Genomic DNA, 26,287 nt, shown 5'->3' on the forward strand with positions numbered 1-26,287 from the left:
ACCACAGAGTTGTATGCTATAGACATTACAGGCTTTATTAGTGATGAAATGTAATGTGCATTTAGTCCTGTCCACAATTCAGCAGAAGTTATTTTTTGTCTCTGTGAATTTGTATTCAACACATTTCTGCTGGATTCCAAGCCACCTTGGGATCAATGGTAATGATCTGATAGATGCTGTGGTGAGATCACCACAACCCCAGAGCAGTCACAGCCTGCTAGTCTCCTATACAGACTATATTCAGGTATTATGTAATATATGACATTTCCGATGGCAACAACCATATCACACATGTCACAAACAAGTTGTATCAGATTAAGCCTGTGATGGAAACATGCAGTCTAGTCTACACAGGAATCATAGAGAGGAAGTTGTACTTGTTCATCTCTGCATAGGACATAGTAATTTTATACACATTCTTTCCTGCTAAGGGCTGATGGCTCCTCTATGTGTTGAAGATCGGAACACCTTTTTTAACCAATTGCATATTTAACTGAATGTCCATGTTTTAGACATAAATGAAGTATATATTTTAGCAGTCTGACTGAGCCCTATACACTCAGTCAGTTGCTATCTAACAGTGACCATGTATCAGCTGTTTTTAATTGTTTAAAATTGATAAACTTGTTTAGATCTATTTGAAATATACTCTTTTATTACTCATTTATATCTTTTTTGATGATTTCCTTGTACAGTCTACAAATACATTGACTTAGTGACCAAATTTCATGGGTTACATAATCTTTTACCACCTTTTTGGCTGTTACTATTTTTATAAATATTTTTATTCGTTTATCATTGTTGGCACATTGTTGCTGACATGCCAATAAACTCCAGGCTAACCAACGAACCATGTATGCTGAAACCTCTACAACATTTTCAGATTTCCAGTACCATTTAAAAATAGCCTTTCTCTCATCAAAATTTAATTGTGTGTTCTCTGTCATTTCTATGAGTTTCAGCCAATCTGAAAAAATAAATATTTTATCAGATATTTAAAAAATAAATATTTTATCAGACCAACCAACCAACCACGTATGCTGAAACCTCTACAACATTTTCAGATTTCCAGTACCATTTAAAAATAGCCTTTCTCTCATCAAAATTTAATTGTGTGTGTTCTCTGTCATTTCTATGGGTTTCAGCCAATCTGAAAAAATAAATATTACAAATTAGTTATCTAATTCATGAATTATAGATTGTGAAAGTGTGTATACATAATTTTCTCTGTGTGTTTAGAGAGAGATGATGAAAGTCTTGGAAAATGTAAAAATCCTCTCCTGAGCCCACACAAGCAAAGTGTAAATTTGCATAAAATACTGCAGAAAGTGAATCTACCATTTGTCTAAAATTCATCTGGATGAGTTTTAGACAAATGATAAATCCCTATTTCAATGCACTTAGCCTGCTTTCAGATGGCAAGTGGTCTCTCTTAGCATGCATATGCAGATCTGTGAAATTGGATCTATGTGAGGAGCCAAGTGTCATATCAAAGAAATACTTGATTAAACATGAGTAGTTATTCATCCCTTTAATCCCTATTTCTGGACTGAATTGCCTTAATAGGGATAATAAGGATTACCAAATAGTAAAGAATTCCAGTGCAGGCATTGAAATGCATTTCTGCATTCAGTTTCTGTCTTTGAAAGATACTTTTTTTTTAAATGTGAACCCCAAACACGAGAGGCATTAGAACCTATAGTACTTAGTACCATGCTTGGGTGGGAGGTTGAGAGGACGAAAGAAGATATTTGTTGACATTGGACTTGAACTTCTGTAGATTGTAATTTTCAGGAAATACGTATGAAGGAAGGTTGTTCCAGAAAACGGCAGTTGAATGAATAAATGAGGAAGATGAAAAGTTGGTTCTGTGGGTTTGAAGTTGGACAGTAAATGGATGTTGGCTGGTGGCGGCACGTGTGCAGACTGTTTTGAAAGAGAGAGCGGGAATTATAGAAGCCAATTCAGAAGAACAGTGCCCATGGAAGTATCTGTAGAAGAGGCATGCAGCAGAAACAGTACGTCTATGAGGAAGCGAGTGGAGAGACTCTGTTAGAGATGAATCATTAATTAACCTAACTGCCCTCTTCTGAATGGAATCAAGAAGCCTGAGAGAGGTTTTGGGGGCACCACCCCAGATGTGGGAACAATATTCCATGGCAGGGCGGATTTGTGATTTATACAGAGTGAGCAGCTGTTTGGAAGAAAAGTAACGCCGAGAGCGAAAGAGAAACCCAAGTTTTTTAGATGCAGAGGAAGCAATATTTGTAATGTGCTTGTGCCAAGAGAGATTAGAAGTCAGGGTAATCCCCAAAAGAGATATATCATTTTGCCTAGAACTTTAACTGTCTAGTGACAATGGTAGATTTTCAACTGTTATGGCCAAAAGAAATTAGCTGTATTTTTGTTTACAATAAAAAAAAAAAAAAAAAAAGTATCAGTGTAGATTTTCAACTGTTCGGTCTGCATTTAAAGAAAAAAAGTTCTAATTTTCTTTCTTTGATTCATTGACTGTTTATAATGAAGGCTAACTTACATTAACTATGATTTTTATAGGTTGATCAGAAAGGATCTTTATTCATGTGCTAATACATAAATTTGCCTATCATGTCTGTATATATAGCTGCGATACAAAGCCCAAGAATGAGTTGTTTTGTAATAAAAGTTAGGGGGTCTTCAATGTATGTTAAGTGTTTAATGTTTTAATAGAAATCAAAGCATTCAAACATATCTGTTAGTGTGTGCGACTGTATTTCAAATCAAAATTTATGTAAAAATATCTCTCCTCCCCCATCTAGAAAAGCCTGCTTTTATCTCTTTAATTTTGGTTCTTTAAAAGTGACATTCACACTTCAAGTATATGCTGTACACCTTCCTTTCATGCTTATACAGTGGTACCTCGGTATACGTCCGCTTTGGAATAAGTCCAACTTGATATACGTCCTGTTTGGATGCAAAAAAGTTTGTTTGGAATACGACTCGCATGCATCAAAATGAGTCATGACACTGTGCGCTACCCTTGTTTACCTCTCTCGAGACAAAGCCATGACTCAGAGATGCCAGATCTTATCCCCCTCTCCAAAAACCGAATAAAAGCCGACCAAGGATGGGCGCTAGCAAAGTACTCGCGCCCATCTCACTCAGCTTTCCGAATAAAACCGACTGAGGATTGTGCGCGCTTACGTCTTCGATCGACTGAATTCGGTTTATGGAGGGGGGGGCTAAGATCTGGCATCTCTGCCACGATTGCCCACGAACATCAATACGGCAGTTTCTACCATTCAGTGAACAACCCGCACTATAACTCTGTGAATTTTCACGTGATTTTGTGTTTTTTTTCGCATAAATGTTTTGTAAATTCATTAACCATGAGTTCTAAGAAAGTTAATGAGAAGAGCCAAGCAACGAAGAAAATGGTTAGGATCACCATGGAGGTGAAAAAAGAGATTGTTGAAAAGTATGAAGGTGGCATGCGTATCCGTGACTTGGCTGCTGCATACTGTATGCCGAGAATGACGGTATCTACAATTGTGAAAAACAAAGACCTTATTAAATCTGCTAACGATTTAATAAGGTCTTTGTTTTGTCAAGGAAATCGATTACCAAACAAAGATCAGGGACATTAGAGCATGTTGAGAAATTGCTTTTGATCTGGATAACAGAAAAACAGTGTGCTGGCGATAGCGTATCGGAGGCAATGATTTGCGAAAAGGCAAAACTGATGCATGTCGATCTTTTGAAAAACAAGGCAGGATCAAGCCAAGAAAGTGAAGTGTTTAAAGCCAGCCATGGCTGGTTTGATAATTTTAAGAAGAGGACTGGCATTCACAGTGTTGTGAGGCATGGAGATGGAGCCAGTGCTGATAAAGATGCCACCAGTGATTTTGTTACAGAGTTTGGGGAATTTGTGGAGGTTGAGGGTTTTGTTCCCCAACAAGTTTTTAATTGTGACGAAACAGGCCTGTTTTGGAAGAAAATGCCTAACAGGACCTATATTACACAAGAGGAGAAGGCATTGCCAGGGCACAAGCCAATGAAGGATAGGCTAACTGTCTTGTTCTGTGGCAATGCAAGTGGGGATTGCAAACTGAAGCCTCTACTGATCTAAGACTCTGAAAAACTCGAGGGCCTGTAAGAAACATAACGTGCAGAAAACTCAGTTACCTGTGATGTGGAGGTCAAACAGCAAGGCTTGGGTAACCAGAGAATATTTCAGCGAGTGGTTTAATGTTATGTTTGGGCCAAGTGTAAAAAGTTATTTAGAGGAGAAAAACCTGCCCTCTGAAGGCCCTCCTCATAATGGACAGTGCTCCAGCTCACCCTCCAAGCTTGCAGGACTATGTGCTGCCAGAGTTTGACTTCATCACTGCCGGAGTTTGACTTCATCACTGTAAAGGTCCTCCCCCCACCCTAATACAACTCCTCTCATTGAGCCCATGGACCAGCAGGTCATCAGTAATTTCAAGAAACTCTACACTAAAGCACTATTCCAGAGGTGCTTTGAAGTGACCTCTGACACAGAGTTAACCCTGAGAGAGTTTTGGAAAGATCAGTTTACTATCGTCCATTGCATATCTCTCATTGACAAAGCCTGGCAGGAAGTTTCCTACAGAACAATGAACTCTGCTTAGAGGAATTTGTGGCCAGAAGCAGTAACTGAAAGGGACTTTGAGGCTGTGCCTATAGTGGAGTATATTCTCTCTAGGCAGGTCCATGTGTCTGGATGTGAGTGATGGTGATGTGGAGGAGTTAGTGGAGGCGCACAGGGAAGAGCTGACCACTGAGGAGCTGCAGGAACTTGAGAAGAAGGAGCACAAGACTAAGATGGATACACTCTTTTCAGGCTCGGAGGAGGAGGAGATAGAGGAAGCCCCTACTTCATTAATCAAGGAAATCTTTGCCAAATGGATGGATGTCAAAAAGTTTGCAGAGAAGTACCACCCCAACAAAGCCCAAACAAGCCGTAATAGCATTGTCTGGAATGACCGGACAATGTCACATTTCCGAAACATCCTGAGGAGAAGGCAGAAGCAAAGTTCTTTGGACAGATTTTTAGTAAATGTCAAACCTGGTGATCCTCAACCAGGTCCAAGTAGAGAAAAGAGACAGAAAAGAGAAAATTAAAGTTTGTTAAATTTTCATTTATTTCATCTAATTGCTTTTGTATTTATGTATTTTAGTATTAAGCAGTGTTTAAATTATTTTATACAACCCCATCAATGTATAATATGCCAAGAACAATAGGATTTTTTTTCATGGGAACGGATTAATCATTTTCCCTTTATTTCTTATGGGAAAAATTTGTTTGGTATAAGTCCAAGGATCTGGAACGGATTAAGGACGTATACCGAGGTACCACTGTACTAGCCTTTTATGTAGTATTTAATTCTGTTACCTGTAGTATCTGCCTAGTGAAATATCAAAACTGATTGAAATGATACAAGGTTTATTATTTTGTAAATTTACCTTAACAATGATTACTTGTAATAGTACATCCGGAAATAAAGAATTGGATCAGATTTGCTAGATTTGAAGAGCAACATGGCTACATATCAAATGCTCGAAATATATATGAGCGTGCAGTTGAATTTTATGGAACTGAGCACATGGATGAAAAATTATATGTGGCCTTTGCAAAGTTTGAAGAAAATCAAAGAGAAGTAAGTAGGTTTTTCATTCCCTGCTGAATGATATGCAATATTGAAATGTTTATAATAAGAACAATATATTTGTCAAACATTGATGTCAGTGAAGTTTATAGTTGCCCACTCCTCAACAAAATTATATATATATCTTAAATAAAACTGTAGATGAAAAGTAACATATGTAACATTGTGTAAATGGTCATAACTGTTTCTTATATGTATTCTGAATTCAACAGTGTCAGTGGTTTTTCTTTAGTGTCAATATTTTGGTATTGAAGATCTTGTTTTTGCTATATTTATATATAAATGTGTGTGTTATGTATAAAAGTATGCACCAATACTGTGATATGTAAGAATCTGTAGTATTCATATGCCCCCCCCCAAAATTGTCTGTGGCTGTTAGATAAAGATGTAAGTTATCTCCAAACTCACACGGCTATGTTTGTGGATACTATATGGGTCTGTAGCTAGTGGTTAGTGGTGCATGTAAATCCTATTTTGGAATACCTCTGGATGATTACGCCAAGTTATGGCACCCTATTTCTGCTGTGCTAGTTGTAGGTCAACATTAGATTGATAGTTTTGTGGTAGTTGTAAGTGTATACCTTTTGCTATACTTTGAATATGGAGAGATTCCCAAACTATCACAACTGTTATGTCACGACAACTTTGTATGGATATATCAAAGTTTAAAAAGTCTGCAGGTTGTAAAAACCAGCAGTGGATCCCATCATATCATCCTCTGTTGCTCTGGTCCCACACATTGAAGACTTGCCATTTCTCAATCCACCCTCCTAAGAAGTCTTAGGAATTGGATGGTGAATCTGTAGAGCAAGGTAATTGGAATTACATCTCAGAAGCCTTGGAGCTTGTTCAAGTAAAGTTCCTATTTCCCTAATCAGCAAGAATTGGATGACTTAGAGATGGATTTGAATCTAACCAAACCCACTGCACATCTCTACTAGTGTCATCTCGTTTAAGAGTGGAATCCCAGCTGCATGACCTCCATATATACAGAAAAAACATGTCATTTCTGTATATAGAAGTTTGCAGAATCCCTCTGTTATTTTTTGATTTGATTCATGAAGAAATTGGTATTACAGTAAGTTTTTTTTTAGTCCATTTGTACCCCACATAATCAGAAACGTAAACAGTTACTCTGTATATGTATGTAGCAAGCTTTTATTTCTCTTGATTTTATTGGTTGATACACAGCAGAAGTTGATTTACTGTGACTGTATTAGTGGTGCCTGGAAAAACTTCATTCAGAGCCGGAGCTAAGAAGCTAAATTTGATACTGGTGAATCTTTAAACCCCTTCAAGCCTTGCTTTTCACAATATCTGACTCTTGTGTTTTTTTTTTTTCCCTCTCATGCCATATTCCTCACAAATGCATGGATCGTTCACCAGAGTGTAACTTCTCTAACAGCTTAAATTTCTGAGCAACACCCAGATGCACATTCTTTCTCTTCTTACCAGTCTTCGTAGGGCCATGATGATGCTCTGTAAGTGACATTTTGATAAACAGGGCACAGATGAGCACTTAAAAGATATAATAGCAAGTTCCTGATTTCCCCCTATCCTCTGAACACACTCAGGTTTTTTTTTTTTTTTTTTTTTTTTTCTTCTCTTAAATCTAGATCCATAAAATTTAAGAGTTCACTTTGGTCAAAAGTGTCATTTCAATCAAACAGTTCAAAGTAAAAGTTTGAAAGCTGTGTGAATTTGTGCCCATTGATTCCTGTTGCACACCTGTTCATATCAAAGAAGACTACAAAAATGTGAAGCACATGCTAGGGAAGATCAGTATAAGTGGAATGTCTGTGGAGTCTTCAAGATTTTGTGGTTTCTTCTGAGTCTGCAAGACTGATTTCATTAAGTTCCCTTACTTTTTCTGACTCTGAAACAGCAGGGCAGTAGATGAGTACTCAGGAGAAAAGAATGGTCTGCTAAAATTGTTATAGTCTAGCATTTGTTAAAGCATTGCATCATCAAGGTGATACCTTCAGGTATATACATCCATATATCCAAAATTGTGTGTTGGAAAATCAAAGGTGGTATATTTATTGGGTCACATTTTTTCTGTCGATTATATAACATAGAGTAACTTTCAATTTTTCCTTGCCCACTGATTGGACCTCTTCCTTTTTATTGCATCTCAATTTTAAGTACATAGTCTTATGAGCAATATGACTTCTTGGTATATTATGAACTTATACCAGTTTAAAGGCCAAATATTTTTGCTTTATAAGTAAAAAATAGTTTAAAAATTCAACCCTTATTTCTATCTGATCTTCTGTTGAATTTCAGAACAAAGAAGCTGCCTAATCCTTTCATGTCTGAAGTACAGTGAAACCTCTCTAAAGCGGACACCACCAGTCCTCATACAAAGGTGTCCCTTATGCAGAGGTCAGTGTAGCCAGTTTCAATAATTAAGAAAAATTAAATTCTCTAACTGGTTTGCAATTGTTTACACAGTTTTTAATCACTGTACATATTTGTGTTTCATTAAATCATTTAGTAAATAACACTTAATTGACTTTTAATAAAATAAAATGGATATCAATTGCTTTTTTTTTTTTAGAGCATTTCATTTCATTATAAATGAAATGTCAGTGATCTAGTGAGATTAATCACTAGTTTTTCCACATTCTTCATTTATGCCTACATAGAATTCTTTTAACAGAATAAGTCAACCCCCCCTTCCTTAGCTTGTCAAAACCTTACCCTTTTAAAATTTCTGCATATGTCCATGCCATAAATAGCAAGAAATTGTTTTCTCCTGAAAAAATATTACACAAACAAACTCCAATAAAACCTTCACATATAGCTACTTAAATGGCCTCCATTTCTCACTGCCAAATGAAATTGGTATGTGTTGGCATTGAAAAATTGTCATCATCACTCTCTTAAAGAGCTGGATATCACCATTGCTAAAGCAATAATGGGAGCAGTGTCAAGCATCACACAGTAGTTTTATCCAAGTTTATTGGTGTATGCAGAAAATCCCCATATGCTTCTGGTCAAAATTATGTGCAGTCCCATTGGTAGAGTTTTTAATTTAATTTTTATTTATTTATTTTTTTCCTTTTTTGGTGTAACACAAACTAAACCCTGCAGCAAGTCTTCCCACCTTCCCCCAATTCTGGCAACAGTGTTGCTCAGTTTGGCAATTAGCAAAAGTAATAAAATTGGAGAGTCCAAACAAAACCTGTAAACATTCTGTACCAACAGTGTAGTGTGTTAATGACATATTGTTCAGTCTTAGCCATCATACGAAAACACTAAATATAAAATAGCATATCAAAGCTTAATATATTAGAATCATCACATTCCAGAACTTAAAGCTTATGCTACTAATCATTTACATTCTTATAAAAACATATCACACCAGTGGTGAGGGTGCCAGCTCCAAATGTTACACTTGAAAGAATCTAAGTGTCCAGTCCCCGGGAGGTTGAAAATACAAAAAAAAAAAGGACATCTGCATCCATAATGGAGATTATCTGTTTTTGGAGAGGTGGTTTTAACATATTTCTTATACTTCTGGCTAGGACCTAAGCATGGTCATCAGTAACAAGAGGTGCTCCTTTTAGGGAGATTTCACTGTATTAGATACAATGGCCCAATAACTACCACATCATATTCCAGCTTTAGAGGCTGTCGTCAGTTCACATTTTATAATTATCTGAATAATATTTCTAATGCAAAAGATAAATTTGTTACTTGTTGTGATATGCATAGAACTCCCCCAGTGATATTGTATCCATCTTTCAAGTGCTTGTACTATTCAGATTTCATACCTCTTTATACCAGGGGGTTTCTGAAAAGTAAGGTAACACATTTTTTCTCTCGATGATCTTTAATAATATGAAGTTGAAATTACACATCAAGAAATAAGTGAACATGCACTACTTCTCCACAAAGTCTCCAGTTTTATTGATGCACTTGTCCCAACGATGGATCAGTTTATCAATACCAGTACTGAAAGAGTCGGTGCCCACACACAGTAACTAACATCGCACCGCCTGATGAATTTCCTCATCCGTGGTGAAATAATTTCCTGAAAGGTGTTTTTTCAGAGGGCCAAACAAATGGAAGTCTGAAGGCACTAAGTCTGGACTGTAGGGGATGTGACAGAGTTTCCCAACGATTACAGCGCAACCACTCATGAGTGGTGTGGGCAGTGTGTGGAGTTGCATTGTTGAGCAACAAAATCACGGCGCTTGTCAGGATTCAGGAGTCCTGGTCGTTTGCATCAAATGTTGGCTTTCAGTTTTTACAACATTGCACAGTAAAGCTGTGCATTGATTGTTCCTCCCTTCGGCGAGAAATCCACCAACAGAACACCTTGGCGATCCCAGAACCCTGTGGCCATGACTTTTCAGACACTGGGAACAGTTTTAAATTTTTTCCACATGGGAGATTATGGATGTTTCCAGGCCATGGAGTCCTGTTTGCTCTCCAGGGTAGTGATGAACCCACGTTTTGTCTGCTGTGACTATGCGAGCGAGAAAATCCTCTCCCTCGTTGCTGTATCGCTACAGGTTTTCCAGACACATCCCCATGGATTTTGCTTTGTCCCCCTCTGACAATTGTCGGGGCACCCAGTGGCAGCAAATCTTTCGAAAGCCAAGGACATCGTGAACAATTTTGTGAACAGTTGACTTACTGATGTTCACTATTTTCGCAATTTCACTTGCCTTTTCAAGAATGCGCAAAATGTTGTCTTCTGTCTTGCTCGATGAAGGCCTGCCCGCTGATGTCGATTCAATGTCAACACTGCCTTCTTTAAATTCATTGCACCAAAAACACACCTGCTCCTTTGTCATCACCTTTTCGCCATACCCAGCAACCAGTTCACGGTGAGTGTCACTTGGTGAAGGCCCTTTTGCTTGCAAAAAGCGAATAATTTCACGAACACCTGTTTTAGACCACACTCGTATGGTAGTCGCCATTTTGCAACTGGAATCTGCTGTGAGGCGACAGCACCTAAACACTCCACTGGCGGTCTTTTTGAACGTTGTTAACAGGTCTATCTGTCCACCATGTTTCATCTCATTCCCTTTCATCATTATTAAGAAGAAAAAATGTGTTACCTTACTTTTTGGAATCCCCCTCGTAATTATAGTTTTTTCACCGCATTGCTCAAGAATTATTTCTACAGTTTGAAGCTTATTATTTAATAAAAAGCAAAATTTTACGAATCTTTGTTCAAAAAGTGACATTCTTAAAAATAGAGATACAAAATTACATATCAGATAAAAATAAAACTTTGTTAGTGTGCAACCAACCTGCCACCTTTCAAAAAAAAATAATAAGAAATAAATATTTGCACACACAGTTTAGGCTGTGAACTAAAAATTTTTTTTCTTATTCAGTGTTCAGATATTTGTAACAAATTCAGCCCTGAAACATCTTGATCTTACCCTGTATGCACCATCTCTTCTTACAAATTATACAGCAAATTATACAAACTAAACTTAATTTAGAAACTTATTATTTGGTATCCATTATAGGCTCGTTTAAAATTATATATATTCTAATTGTAATGCCTTGTTTGCAATTTTTGACTAGCAAGTGTAAGTAGAAACAAAAGGAATCAACCATGTTGCTCCACTGGATATGAATGGCATAAACTGTTGATGATCTGTACAAGATGTTGCTGATAAACTGAGTAAATATTTTGCATTTCCATTCACATGCAAAGAAGTTTTTAGAGATGGGAATACCAGAAGTATGTATACCTGATTCAAAATGGGAATTAAATGAAGAAAAATTAGCATTAACATTAGTAGAGGCATAGAATGCAAGAAAGCAAGCTTATGCAGCATCAGCCAAAAAAAAAAAAAAAAAAAAGAGCCCTCCATTTCTTCCAAATGCTTGTCCAGCTCAGCCGTAAATTTATTTAGGCTATTAGCTTCCACAACAGAAGATGGAAGCCTGTTCCACCAATCAGCTACCCGCTGGCTAAAGGCAAATTTCCGTACATCTGTTCTACAACTATCTTTCTCCAATTTGAAACTGTGCCCCCTCAGGTTCTTAGTCTCAGCAAGAGGAAGAATCCCATCAGCATTCAGCTTGCTCAACCCATTCAAGGCCTTATACACCTCAATCAGATCACCTTGCAGGCACCTACTCTCCTGGCACTGCAATTTGCAGAACTTAACCTTTCTTGGTAAGAGCACCCATTTGTTACCTTGACCAATCTTGTTACCCTTCTTTGTACTCATTCTAGCAACTCTACATCCTTCCTAAAATGAGGCCTCCAGACCTGTACACAGTACTCTAGGTGTGGCCTGACCATTGCCTTGTATAACGGGATAATCACCTCCCTGTTTCTGCTAGCAAAATGCCTATATATCATTGACAAGACTCCATGACCTGCCCTGGCAGCCCATCTGCACTGCTCAGCGAACTTCATATTTGACTGCACAATTATCCCCCAGGTCTTTTTCACTTTCCACTTCCCTGAGTGTAGTATCACACAGTTGTTACGTTTCTCTTCGGTTATTGCTACCCATATACCGTCTCTGCATTTGTCAATGTTAAACTTCAGTTGCCACTTCTCAGCCCATTTTCCCAACTTATCTAGATCCAGTTGGAGTAGCATACTGTCTCTACTGTCATTAACAACCCTGCCAACCTTTGTATCATCTGCAAACTTGGACATTAAACCTGATATACCTTCATCAATATCATTGATAAATATACAAAACAATAATGGGCCCAACACCGAACCCTGGGGAACTCCATTAATAACATTTGTCCACGAAGAGCAATGTCCATTGATTACCACTCTCTGTTGTCTCTCCCACTCAACTCTCTCTTTATCCATTGTAGCAACTTACCCTTAATGCCATACCTCTCCAATTTATACAGCAGTCTTCCATGTGCAACAGTATCAAAACTTTCCTGAAATCCAAGTATATGATATCAAAATTATTTTTGGCATTCAGTTCCTTTGTGACCACATCATTGTATCCAATCAAATTGGTCAGACAAGACCTCCCTTTAACAAACCCATGCTGTCTTAACTATTACTGCAGGCTTGTCTAGATGATCCTGCAATGCATTTTTAACCAGTGATTCCATTATTTTCCTTGGAACACAAGTTAAACTAACAGGTCTGTAGTTACCGTATTTTCCGGCTTATAAGACGCACGGGCATACAAGACGCACCCTAGTTTTTGCCACATATTTTGGAAAAAAATAATAACCCTTCTATTATCCTTCGATACTGTTTACGGCGAAACTAAGAAGCGATCTTTTACCGACTGATGTAAACAAACATGGCGTGATGCGGGACGTAATCAGGGGGTAGGTATTAAAAATAAATTAAATGGAGTTACATTTATTTTTTTTAATTTTTTTATTAAATGAACTTACAACATGGAGTTTTTATTCAATTCATAAAATGCAAGAAATTTTTTAAAATATTTATTTGTTCTTAATGAAATCATCATAATATTCAAGATATTCAATGTCACTATCGTCCATGTTATGAGCGATCTCTGAGTCAGATGAATCTGTTTCCTCATACAAAAGGTTGTCTTCCGTGCCGTCAAGAGCATCGGTTATGCCACACTTCTTAAACGATCGTACTATTGTCTCCATTTTATTTCATTCCAAGCATTTTTGACCCACTGGCAAACCTGTACAATGGTAGGTCTTTTGATGTGCCCTGTTGATGTTAGTTCATGCTGTGGGAGCATCATCCATTTATTCCATTCTTCACGCATGTAATCCTTGAGAGGCTTATTTATTGATACATCCAGGGGTTGAAATTGACCCGTTAACCCTCTAGGAATTACAGCCATTTGCGTGTTTAAGCTTTTTAATCTTATCTTAGTACAATTAGTTAGGTGAGACCGGAACTGATCCCACACGAGAACCGACGGCTTCTTGCGAAGTCCACCAGGACGGCGTGACCACACCTTTTCCAACCAAAACCTCACGCCATGCTCATCCATCCATCCTTTGGGGTGAACTTGAATAAAAACTCCTGCTGGAATGCTTTCTTTCAGCATTGTTTTCCTTTTAAATATTAGTAATGGTGGTAACTTGGTACCATCAGCACAACATGCCAGCACTGCTGTAAAATGGGATTTCTCATTGCCAGAAGTTTTAATGGTCACAGATTTAGCACCCTTAAAATCAACTGTCTTATTAGAGGCAACGTCAAATGTCAATGGAACTTCATCCATGTTTGCAATTTGACTAAGTTCAAAGTCATTTTCTTTTCTGACTGATAATATATCGGTGAAAATCAATAATTTTGTTTTCGTACTCCTCAGGCATTTTCTGTGCCTGAGGAGTACAGAAAATGTCTTTCTTGTTCGCATCGCTAATCCGTGTCTCTTCATAAATCTATAGCACCTGTAAAGTCACCATGCCCTTTAGGCCTAATAGGTAGTCTTTAGGCCTAATCTGACATTGATCATATAAGACACAAGGTGATTTTCCGAGTATTTCTTCGCGAAAAAAAAGCCGCGTCTTATAAGCCGGAAAATACGGTACTTGTGTCACCTTTTGAACCCTCTTCGTGAATTGGTGATACATGTGCATTAAGAATTTGATAATTCTTAATGCACCTCCAGTCCATGGGGACCTCCCTTGAGTCCAAGGAAGCTCTCATAATTATGGATAAGGGTTTGCTTACTTCCTTTGCTACCTCCTTTAATATAACTGGATAGATCCCATCCACCCAAGGTGCCTTCCTTATGTTTAACTTCAACAATTTCTCCTCCACTTTGCTCTCAGTTATTACAAAATCACTTAGCTCCCTGTTAGCATTTGAACTTCTGGCACTCCCCTCATTGAATAACTCCATGTGTGAATGTAGATGCAAAATGCTCATTCAGTTTATCAGTTATCTGAGCATGTTGTTTGTTTGTTGTTTGGTTTTTAGGAGCATTAGCAACTAAGGCCATATTGCTCCGGGAATATGCGGTGGTCATTCCCTGACCTTTCCGCATCCTCTGTATTTGGTGGTGACGGGCTCAAGCCCTAGTCTAATCAAGAAGCGTGTGCTATGCACAGTTGCTCCTTCCCACCTGGCTACGGAGGCGCCCTATCTGAGCATGATCATCAATAGTCAACCCATCTATGTTAAGTGGTCCAATCTGATTCATCCCTTTCCTTCTAGAGTGTACATAAGTAAAGAACTCTTTGCTGTTTTTCTTTGCATCCTTAGACAAAGATTTCTCGTAATATGCCTTCATCTGCCTAACCTCCTTTGTGATTCGATTACAGACTAGTTTATACCTGCCATAGGCTTCTGTGTCACCTGATACTTTATATGCGTCCCATACAGTCTTCTTCTCTGCCACGAGCCTCATTAATTCATCTGACCTCCATTTAGGCCTAAACCTTGAACAGTATTTCTTAGTTGGAATGAAATGCTTAGTAGCCACCAAAATTAAGTCCCTGAAGGCTTCCCATTTAGAATTCAATGTTGGTAACATCATCAGTTCATCCCACTATGCAGAATTTAAAAACTGTCTGGGACCTCTGTAGTCACCTTTACGAAAGCAAAAGCCCTTTCCTTTTAGCCTTGATGGTAGTTACATCTTTAAGTAATTCCCACATCAGTACATTGTGATCACTGTCGCCCAGGGTTCCTTTATTTGCAAATTTTTAATGCATGAATAATCACTGCTGATAATCAGATTAAGAGTATTATTCTCTCTGGTTGCCTCTCGTACATGTTGCTGTAGCAAACAGTCATCCAGTAAATCCACAGAAGTGTTGCTGATGTACGAGTGACCAACCGACAAGTTCCAATCAATATTTAGAAAGTTAAATTCCCCATTATAAGACATTCTGATTTACTGACCCACTCTATTTCTCTGCACAATTGCTCATTATACTCATCAGATTCATTAGGCCTATAACACACACCTACTCTCATTTTTCCTTTCTCAGTGCTTAAGTGGTCCAATCTGATTCATCCCTTTCCTTTTAGAGTTTACATAAGTAAAGAACTCTTGGCTGTTTTTCTTTGCATCCTTAACCATAGATTTCTTGTAATCTGCCTTTGTCTGCCTAAATGAAACACCAAACAGACTCAGTGCTGCGTTGTCCACCAACATCAATTGGATGCACTTCCTTGGATTTTGTGTTTCTTAACTAACAGCATAACCCCTCCTCCCTTCCTGTCCTGTCTATCCTTTCTGTACACATTGTACTCCCCAAATTCCAATTCTGCACTGCTTATATTTGTGTGACACCACATCTCTGATATTCCAACAATATCTTGACCAGCACTTCAAACTCATCAAATTTATTAACTATACTCCTAGCATTGGTGTACATGCAAGTATACGTGCACCTGTTCCTACTGTTAGTTACCCTAACACAGCCCATGTATTTATTTGTTCCACTATGACTCCCAGCAGTCCTGGAAATATCCTTTACCTTGCTTTCCAGGCTGCTGCTCATTCTAATAGAAGCAGTGCAAGAATCACTTTTGCCTCTGCCTGGGGCCACTGTTAACCTTTTATTCTGTGTATCCTCCCAAGCTAGCTGTTTTCCGACCCACAAATACTGCCTCGATAGCATCAGCAAATATTCTTGCACCATTTCTCTTTGGAATTATTAAAATAGGAATTAAATGATGATTTTTATGCTAACTGGGGGTTATGAAATTCATCCAGTTACATTAAAAGTGCAGCAAATGAGGTAAGCAAACCATTAGCATTGTTATGGGGGCATCCTTTAATTCAGGAAATGTCTTGTTACAGACTGGAGATTGGCTAATGTCTCTCTTATTCATAAAGGGAATCAAAGGCCAAAGCAAATAATTACAGACCTATAAACTTGAGTTCTGTTCAGGGAAAGTAATGGAGTCGGGGGTTAAAGATGTGTGCAAAATAATGGAAAAGAAATTTTGCCAAAGCTGAAATATTCAAATCTGCAAGATGGCAATTGTGAAGAAGTGAAAGGAAAGTGAAAGAAAGGAAGTTATAAAAGGCTGAAAGAAATGAAAACTGCTAATGGTTTGATTAATGTAATGATATACACTAATCCAAACTAATTGTGACTGAAGGTAGTTCGGACTTCTAATATTTTTTTTTTTTTTTTGCACCATCTGAATCAAGTTTCAGATCTGAAACTTGATTCAGATCAGATTTGAATCAAGTTTTGAAAAGATCTAAACCACCCAAGCACTTCCTAATTCATTTCACAAATATACGTGGTCTCAATTCTAATCTCAACGATTTCCATTTGCAGTCTGTCAAACCCCATGTACTTTTTCTGACAGAACCTCAGTTATCAGTTGATTCAACTACTGCTCGTCTCAGATGCCCAAATTATTCGCTGTATGATTCCTTTCGCTTCAAAGGTGGTACTTCAAAGAGAGGAGATTCCATTGGCAATATTGAATCTCCTCTCTTTGATATTCTCTGGCTTAAAATCTCTCTACCTCACTGTGTCAAATTCATCTGTTGTGTCTACCGTTCTCCGAACTCCACTAATCACTTGGAGCTCTTTGACTTCCTCTCTTTGCAACTTGACTTTCTCCAGTCCAACTTTCCTCACAGTGAGGTAATTTTCCTTAGTGATTTTAATGTTCACAACTCCAGCTGGCTTCTGTTTTCTAGTCACACCGACCCAGCAGGTCGAGATGCTGAGGCTTTTGCAATTACTAATGACCTAGCACAGATTGTTCATTTACTTACAAGAATACCGGACAATCCTAATCATACAGCCAATACGCTTGATCTTTTTCTCACAAACAATCCTAAGTACACGGTCGAAGTGAGAGGTCCTTTAGGCACTTCAGATCACAACTTGGTGATTGTCTCTTCTCCAATGGAACCTTTATCTCATGGCTATTCCCAACCTCGTGTTGTTTGGCATTACAAGAATGCAAAACGGGATGACCTGCGAGACTTCTTTTCCTTGGTCGGATTGCTGTTTCAAAACTTCTGACGTCAACGTTTGCTCAGATCGTGTCAGTGAAATTATTCTCGCAGGAATGGAATCTTTTATCCCACACTCCACTTTAAAATCTCATCCTTTATGTAAACCTTGGTTTTCCAATAAATGTGCTAAGGCTGTTCAAGAAAAGAATGTTGCATATCGTAATTGGCTTGTTTCTAATTGTTCAGTTTCATTTTCTGCCTACACCAAAGCTCGCAACAATTGTAAAGCAGTTATTAATCAGTCCAAACTAGAGTTTGAACAGGCTAAGAGTAGAAAACTTGCTTCTTGCCCTAATGGTAGCCGAGAATTCTGGTCCCTTGCCAAAGCTGTTGGCCGCAACTTTTGCCCATCTCTGCTCCCACCTCTGTCCAAACCAGATGGTTCTGTTGTCACTTCAGCCAAGGATAAATCTGACCTGCTAGCATCCCATTTTTCTTCCAGCTCATGTATTAATGAACTTGGTAAAACACCTCCCACCATTCCCAACACGCTCCATTCAATGCCTCCTGTGGTCTTCCGTCAAAAGGATATCAGAAGGATTTTGATGAATCTTGATGCTAAGAAAGCTCCAGGTCCTGATGGTATTTCTCCACTTGTTCTCAAAACCTATGTTCCTGAACTTACACCTGTTCTTTGCTGCCTTTTTTCACTTTCTTATTCCAAAGGTATTTTTCCTTCTGCTTGGAAATTTGCTCATATCCAGCCAGTTCCTAAAAAGGGTGACAAATCCCTCCCATCCAATTATCGTCCCATTCCAATTACTTCTACTCTTTCTAAAGTAATGGAGAAATCAGTTAACCACCAACTCTTAAACTACCTAGAAACCTTCCGTCTGATCAACGATCGCCAGTATGGATTCCGTCAGTGTCGATCCACTGGTGATATTCTGGCTTATGTTACCCATTTATGGACTAATTCAATGGAAAGGTTCGGTGAAACACAAGTAGTTGCTCTTGACATCTCAAAGGCTTTTGATCGTGTTTGGCATAAAGGTCTTCTAAACAGGCTTCCATCTTATGGTTTGCCAACTGTTTTTAGTAATTGGTTATCCAGTTTTCTCTCTGATCGCTCACTGAGAGTGATAAATAAATAAATAAATTTTTTATTGCTAATAAAAAATTATTGTCTCTAGTACAGGACATGTACTAGAGACAATAATACTCAACACGGCGACATGGCCAGGAGTTTTACGTTATAAATGAAATTAATTGGCAAAAAAAAAAAAAAAATACCGTTACATGGAAATTATGAGTTACAAGCATGGTACTGATGGTAGATGGCTCTCTGTCCTCTAACTTCTCCACTAATGCCGGTGTCCCCCAAGGTTCAGTTCTTTCCCCCACTCCTTTCCTCTTGTATATTAATGACCTTCTTCCGTTGACTGGAAATCCTATCCATAGTTTTGCCGATTATAGCACATTGCATTCCACTTTCCATTTTGAGAAACCTTGTCCTGCTCAATCAGTTTCAACTTCTCGAAAATCTGCTACCAATTCCTTAAATGCCGATCTTCAGGTAATTCTCCAGTGGGGCAAAGACAACTTAGTTGATTTCAACTCTTCTAAAACTCAGTCTTGTCTTATATCTCACAAAAAGGATTCTTCTGCTCCTATGCTTATCTTTAGTGATTCTCCGATTTCCAGGCAAAATGATATATCTCTTTTGGGAATTACCCACAAGCACATTACAAATATTGCTTCCTCTGCATCTAAAAATCTTGGTTTTTCTCTTTTGCTCTCAGCATTACTTTTCTTCCAAACAGCTGCTCACTTTGTATAAATCGCAAATCCTCCCTACCATGGAATATTGTTCCCACATCTGGGGTGGTGCCCCCAAAACCTCTCTCAGCCTTCTTGATTCCATTCAGAAGAGGGCAGTTAGGTTAATTAATGATTCATCTTTAATAGAGTCTCTGCACTCGCTTTCTCATGGACATACTGTTTCTGCTGCATGCCTCTTCTACTGATACTTCCATGGGCACTGTTCTTCTGAATTGGCTTCTATAATTCCCGCTCTCTTTTTCAAAACAGTCCAAACACGTGCCGCCACCAGCCAAGATCCATTTACTGTCCAACTTCAAACCCACAGAACCAACTTTTCATCTTCCTCATTTATTCATTCAACTGCCGTTTTCTGGAACAACTTCCCTTCATACGTATTTTCTAAAAATTACAATCTACAGAAGTTCAAGTCCAGTGTCAACAAATATCTTCTTTCGTCTTCTCAACTTCCAACCCAAGCATGGTACTAAGTACTATAGGTTCTAATACCTCTCGTGTTTGGGGTTCACATTAAAAAAAAAAGTTTTGATCCAAACTTTAAAGTTTTCCTTGTTGTTTTTAATGTCTGTTATGGTTGACTTTCCAACCTCGTAAAATTTTGCTAACAAAGACCAACTTTCTCCCTTTGAAAGTCTGTTTAAAATCTCAATCTTGGAATCAATTATTAAAAATTTCTGCTTCCTTTTAAAAGACAAAGAAAATTACAGCACAGTAGAACAAAATTCTGTGAAAACGTTTTTCAGAATCTGTTCACCCATATCTTACTTCCATGTATTGTGTTAGTTTGCAATTTCTGCATGCCGTGCTTTGTTGTTATTGATTCACGATTATCTTTTTTTACTGTTTTAGATTTTACAACACAAAAAAAAAAAAAAAAAAAAAAAGTCAGTGAACAGAAATATCAGATTACAAAGTGTGTTGAATATCAGATTACAAAGTGTAAATTTTTATTTTGCTAACCTGTGGATAATATTCTTCCAATTTTCACAATCATTTAATTTTGTTAATTGGTAAGAGGAAAAAAAGGCATAAATTTTTGCTTTATATCTTCATTTTTTATAATATTACTCCGATTTTTGCATATTATAATCGTCATTTAATAGAATTAAAATTCAGTTAAAGCCTCTGCTGGCTTTAAAATCTTTAAAGCACACAGCACTGCCACTGGCTGATGGAGCTTTAAGTTTCAGATCATCATAGATCTGCTTAGCACATTTGCAAATAAATTGTCTAGGCACTGTATCACCCTTCATCTGCTCTTCCCTAATCCATATCAACAAAAGCCTTTCCATTTCCACAATAAAGTGTCTTCTCTTTTGCACTGATATGGAATAATCACTAATTTTAATACTTTAGAATATCCTTTTGTATAAGTATTGTAGAAATGGTTGATTGAGGAAACCATACTCACATACTAATGCACTAAATTTTACTCCTTCATGTTTTTTTATTATCTCTTGCTTCACTTTAAATAATTTATCCTTAACTTGCACTTTAGGTGCCATGGTTATTTAATGTCAATTTATTTAATTAATAAATTCAAAAATAACCACAATTAAATTACTGTAATTACCTGGGCCATGCAAAGGTACTTGGGGGCCCAGATGCAAAAGGGGTTAAGGGGCCTCATTTATTTATGTTGAGACTTTGATGGCTTCTTCAATTGCCCCCCCCCCCTTAGATTGGGGGCCCTGGTGTGGCCCATCCATTGCATTCCCCCATTTGAATGGCCCTGGTAATTATAATTAACAAAAATACATTGCCTATACACTGAACAAGTGCATCAAACAGAAGATAAAGAAACTCTCCAAAGTACTGTAGCACATTGGAGTGTTTGTTGAAAAATAACAAAGATGCTAATTGGGTGAGAACAATTGCACAAGTGATGTTCCATGCTCCATGCATATAAAAATTTCCCCCGTGTATTGTTCCAGCTATATCAGAAAGCCATCGGTTCCTGCAAATATCATCGGTCCTTAAAATAAAAGATCATATGAAAGGTATATGGTTCCTCGGTGTGTGTGTGTGTGTGTGTGTGTGTGTGTGTGTGTGTGTGTGTGTGTGTGTGTGTGTGATGTTATATTGTATTGTCATGTATTTATTTTTCTGCTGTCTCTAAAAATATTGCTTAAAAAAAAAAACAAAAGAAGGAATAATTTCTGGTCATTATGCACTGATCAAAACCACTGAAGCATTTTAAGGTGGTATTGATTATACTATAATTAAACCATTTAAAATGCTTCAGTTTACTAATGGTAGAATGATAAGACTGTCAAGTGAATCTGTATAGCATTTGGCTGAGATTAATACTTGGGCAAATTAATTTGCATGGCATAATAGATATATACAATAATATTTAGTTAAAGATTAGAAATTTTAATGATCAGATCTATGTATAGGAGGAGATTAAATAGGAAAATTATACGTCAGTGTGGAATTTTACATTGGTTTTGCTATTCATTTCTGAGATATTAATAATTTTAAATTTTGCAGATAGAATATTTATGCATTATGGCATGTAGTCTTAGTTTATAATTTATTTCAAAAATTTCATTTTTAAAAAATTTATAAGTTGCCAGAGTTTATAAAAAAAGAGCAGATTTTAACTTTTTAATCAATTCTTGATTTTTTACATGTTTATATAAACAAAAAAAATTATAGCTTTTTTTTTTCTCTTCCCCCTGAAATTTTAAAGCATGACAGAGTACGCGCTATATATAAATATGCGCTTGATAATATTCCTAAAGAGAAAGCTCAAGAACTGTTTAAGAATTACACAATTCATGAAAAAAAATTTGGTGACAGAACAGGCATTGAAGATGTAATAGTAAGCAAAAGAAAATTCCAGTATGAGGAGGTAAGTTTAAAACTTAAACGGGCTTGAGTAAATTTTTGTTTGCATGTTAATTATAAAAATTATTTTTGTATGTAGTTTTTGTTAGTGTTTAGGTGCCTTATTTTGTTTACTGTTTCTAGCCTATTCCTATTATCCCATGTGTTTAAGTTAGTGATAAGACTGTCAAGACTGTGATAACTTCAAATGCTTCAGCATCTTGACCAGCTCGGTCATTGTAACAAAAAAAATTGAAGTCATCCGGAGATGTGAACATTAACATCATAAAGAAATATTACCTCACTGTTAGGAAAGTTTGATTGGAGAGTGTAGAGTTTTAAAAAGTTCTGAGTGATTAGCAGAGTTGCGAAATGGTAGAGCCAAAACATAAATTTTACAGAATGGAGTGAAGAGATTTTAAGCCAGAGGAAATCAGAGAAGTGATTCCAGATTTGGTAACCTCTGAAAAGGGATGTTTGAGCAGACAGCACAAATACCATCTTGGATGCCAAAGGAGTGACATATTGAATAATTAGGACATCTGATCTGGCCTCAGTTGTGGTATCACATCACTGAGACTAGAACTGAGACCACATATTTATGTGAAATGAATCAGGAAATTTTTGGCAGGTATAAATCTTTTTGCAGATAAATTTTTTGTGTTAGTGTGACTTTTCCTGATCACAACATAATGTAGTAGTAGTAGTAGTAGCATGTGATGCAAGAAAGCAAATGTTTGAGCTTATGCAGCATCAGCCAAAGAAAAAAAAAAAAAAAAAATCACACCATTCCCTCCAAATGCCTGTCCAGTTCCTCTTTAAATTTATTCAACCTATCAACTTCCACAACGACAGATGGAAGTTTGTTCCAGCAATTAACCACCCGCTGGCTAAAGGAAAATTTCCGCACATCTATTCTACATCTGTCTTTTCTTAATTTGAATTTATGCCCCCTTAGATTCGTAATCTGAACAAGTGGAAGGATCCCATCAGAATTCAGCATGCTCAACCCATTCAAGGCCTTATACAAAGGGTACTAGGAAAGTTTTGCAATACAGCTTTGTTTATTTAATTTTTTCAAAGTAATTTCCTCTACATTCAATACACCTCTCCATCCTCCGAAACCAATCTTTAAACCAGTTCTGCCAAGTTTCACTAGGGAGTAAAGCACACTCGTTGTCCCAAGCCCGTAGAAGGTCCTCATCACTGGAAAACCGCCTCCCTTTTAGCTTCATTTTCACATGCGGGAACAGTGCAAAGTCGCAGGGAGCAAGGTCTGGACTCTAGGGAGGGTGCTCGAGAAGTTTCAGTCCTGTCGTGGTCAAATATTCGGTGCAGGCTTTGGCACGGTGAGCTTGGAGCATTATTGTGATGGAGGTACCAGGTGTCCATTCTTGACTTTGGCCGCAGGTTCTTCATAGATCCAATGACTTTAGGCAGGCATTGTTCAGTATACCACTTAGCTGTGACTGTCTTCTGCGTGTCCAAAACGACACGTTCCACAATTCCACTCGATTTGAAAAATACAGCTATCATTTTCTTCTTTACAGATCGGGATTTTCTGATAATTACGGGTGTGTCGTCATCATCAAAGAACCAAACTTTGTTTTGAGCCTTGGTCGGCAGATCGTAATAGTACAGCCAAGTCTCGTCACCTGTCACGATGTTGTTCACATACCGAGATTGTCCCTTATCAAACTTTTTTAACATCTCCCGGCACCAAGTCACACGTCGTGTCATCTGCTCTTCAGTCAGTTGATGCGGCACCCAGAGAGAACAAAGTTTCTTCACGTGCAAATGATCTTGCAGAATCGAACGAATTGCTGGTGCATTTAGGCTCAAAGTATCCTCTATCTGTTGGTAGGTCACTCGCCTGTTTTCGTCAAGCATTTTCCTCACAGCAGTAACGTTTTCCTCCGTAACTGACGTTCGTGGCCTTCCCGGCCTCTCAGAATCCTCCAGAGTGAAATTTCCCCTTTGGAATTCTCTATACCACCTGAATATCGTTGTACGATATGGACAATCATCATCTAGTGCAAGAGTCATTTCTTCTAAGCACTGGTCTATGGTTAAACCACGCACGAAATTATACCGCAAAACTGTCCTTATCTCATTTCGTGACCACGATGCCATCGCAAGCACTTTACACTCTCACTACTAATGAATAACTGAGCCCATCGACTTGGCGCGGCGGCTACTATGCACGTATGAACATGTCTCAACATGCAGCAACAAGCAGCTTCCTGTGATTCATTGTTGCGTCATATTGCAAAACTTTCCTAGTACCCTTTGTATACCTCAATCAGATCACCGCGCAGGTGCCTAGTCTCCAGCCACTGCAATTTGCAGAACTTAAGCCTCTCTTGGTAAGAGGATCCCTTCATTCCCCTCACCAATCTTGTTGCCCTTCTCTGTACACGCTCAAGTAAATCTACATCCCTCCTAAAATGAGGCCTCCAGACTTGTACGCAGTACTCAAGCCGTGGCCTAACCATTGCCTTATACAGAGGGATAATCACCTCCTTTTCCCTGCTAGAAAAATTCCTATATATACATTGACAAAACCCCATGACCTGCCCTGGCAGCCTGTCTGCATTGTTTAGAAAACTTCATATCTGCCTGCACAATTACTCCTAGGTCTTTTTCATTTTCTACCACCTTAAGTGTAGTACCACACAGTTGGTACGTTTCTCTGGGGTTACTTGTACCCATATGTAGTACTTTGCATTTGTCAAGGTTAAACTTCAGTTGCCACTTCTTAGCCCATCTGCCCAAATTATCTAGATCCTGTTGTAGTAGCACACTGCCATTACTGTCATTAACAACCCTGCCAACCTTTGTATCATCTGCAAACTTCGACATTAAGCCTGATATACCTTCATCAATATCATTGATAAATATACAAAACAACAGTTGACCTAACACCGAACCCTGTGGGACTCCACTAATAACATTAGTCCAAGAAGAGCAGCACCCATTGATTACCACCCTCTGTCTTCTAGCACTTAACCATCCTTTTATCCATTGTAGCAACTTACCCTTAATACCATTCTGCTCCAATTTGTACAATAGTCTTCCATGCGCAACAGTGTCAAAAGCTTTCCTGAAATCCAAATATATGATATCAAAATTATTTTTCGCATCCAGTTCCTTTGTAACCACTTCATAATATCCTATCAAATTTGTCAGACAAGACTTTCCCTTAACAAACCCATGCTGTGTCTGAATTATTGCTGCAGTCTTGTCTAGATGATCCTGCAATGCATCCTTAACCAGCGACTCCATTATTTTACCCGGAACAGAAGTTAAACTAACTGGTCTGTAATTACTCGTGTCGCCCTTCGATCCCCCTTTGTGAATTGGGGATACATTTGCACATCTCCAGTCCATGGGAACCTCCCATGAGTCCAAGGATGCTCTCATAATTATGGCTAAGGGTTTGCTTAGTTGCTTTGCCGCCTCCTTTAATATAACTGGATAGATTCCATCCACCCCAGGTGCTTTACTTATGTTTAACTTCAACAATTTCTCTTCCACTTTGCTCTCGGTTATTACAAAATCATTAAGTATCTTGCTACAATTTGATAACCTTCTGCCATTTTCAAACCTTAATAATTCCTCACGTGTGAATGTAGATGCAAAATACTCATTCAGTTTGTTTGCTATCTGAGCAGGATCATCAACAGTCGAACCATCGATGTCAAGTGGACCGATCAGATTCATCCCCTTCCTTTTAGAGTTTATATAAGTAAAGAAATCCTTGCTGTTTTTCTTAGCGTCTTTTGCCAAGGATTTCTCGTAATCTGCCTTCGCCTGCCGAACCTCCTTTGTGACCTGATTACAGATTAACTTATATCTGCCATAGGCTTCTATGTCGCCTGATAATTTATATGCATCCCATGCATTTTTCTTCTCTGTTAAGAGTCTCATTAGTTCATTTGACAACCATTTAGGCCTAAACCTTGAACAATATTTCTTAATAGGTATGAACCTTTTAGTAGCTTCCACGATTAATTCCTTGAATGCTTCCCACTTAGAATTTACTGTTGGTAACATCGTCAGTTGATCCCACTGTACAGAATTTAAAAACTGTCGGAG

At 37.9% G+C, this 26,287-nt stretch overlaps 1 protein-coding gene across 1 annotated transcript in view; it reads left to right on the plus strand.

The window, feature by feature from the left end:
* The window catches only part of LOC150084641 (crooked neck-like protein 1), a 213,898-nt gene that overhangs the window by 91,837 nt on the left and 95,774 nt on the right, over nt 1-26,287 (plus strand). Inside the window, exons 7-8 of the mRNA XM_090375381.1 lie at nt 5,482-5,660; nt 22,053-22,214. Of these exons, the coding sequence (XP_090231507.1) occupies nt 5,482-5,660; nt 22,053-22,214 (341 nt within the window). The remainder of the gene's footprint in view (nt 1-5,481; nt 5,661-22,052; nt 22,215-26,287) is intronic.

Source organism: Mastigoproctus giganteus, chromosome 6, assembly GCF_048544385.1.
Source record: "Mastigoproctus giganteus isolate SK-2022 chromosome 6, ASM4854438v1, whole genome shotgun sequence".
NCBI classification, from domain to species: domain Eukaryota; kingdom Metazoa; phylum Arthropoda; class Arachnida; order Uropygi; family Thelyphonidae; genus Mastigoproctus; species Mastigoproctus giganteus.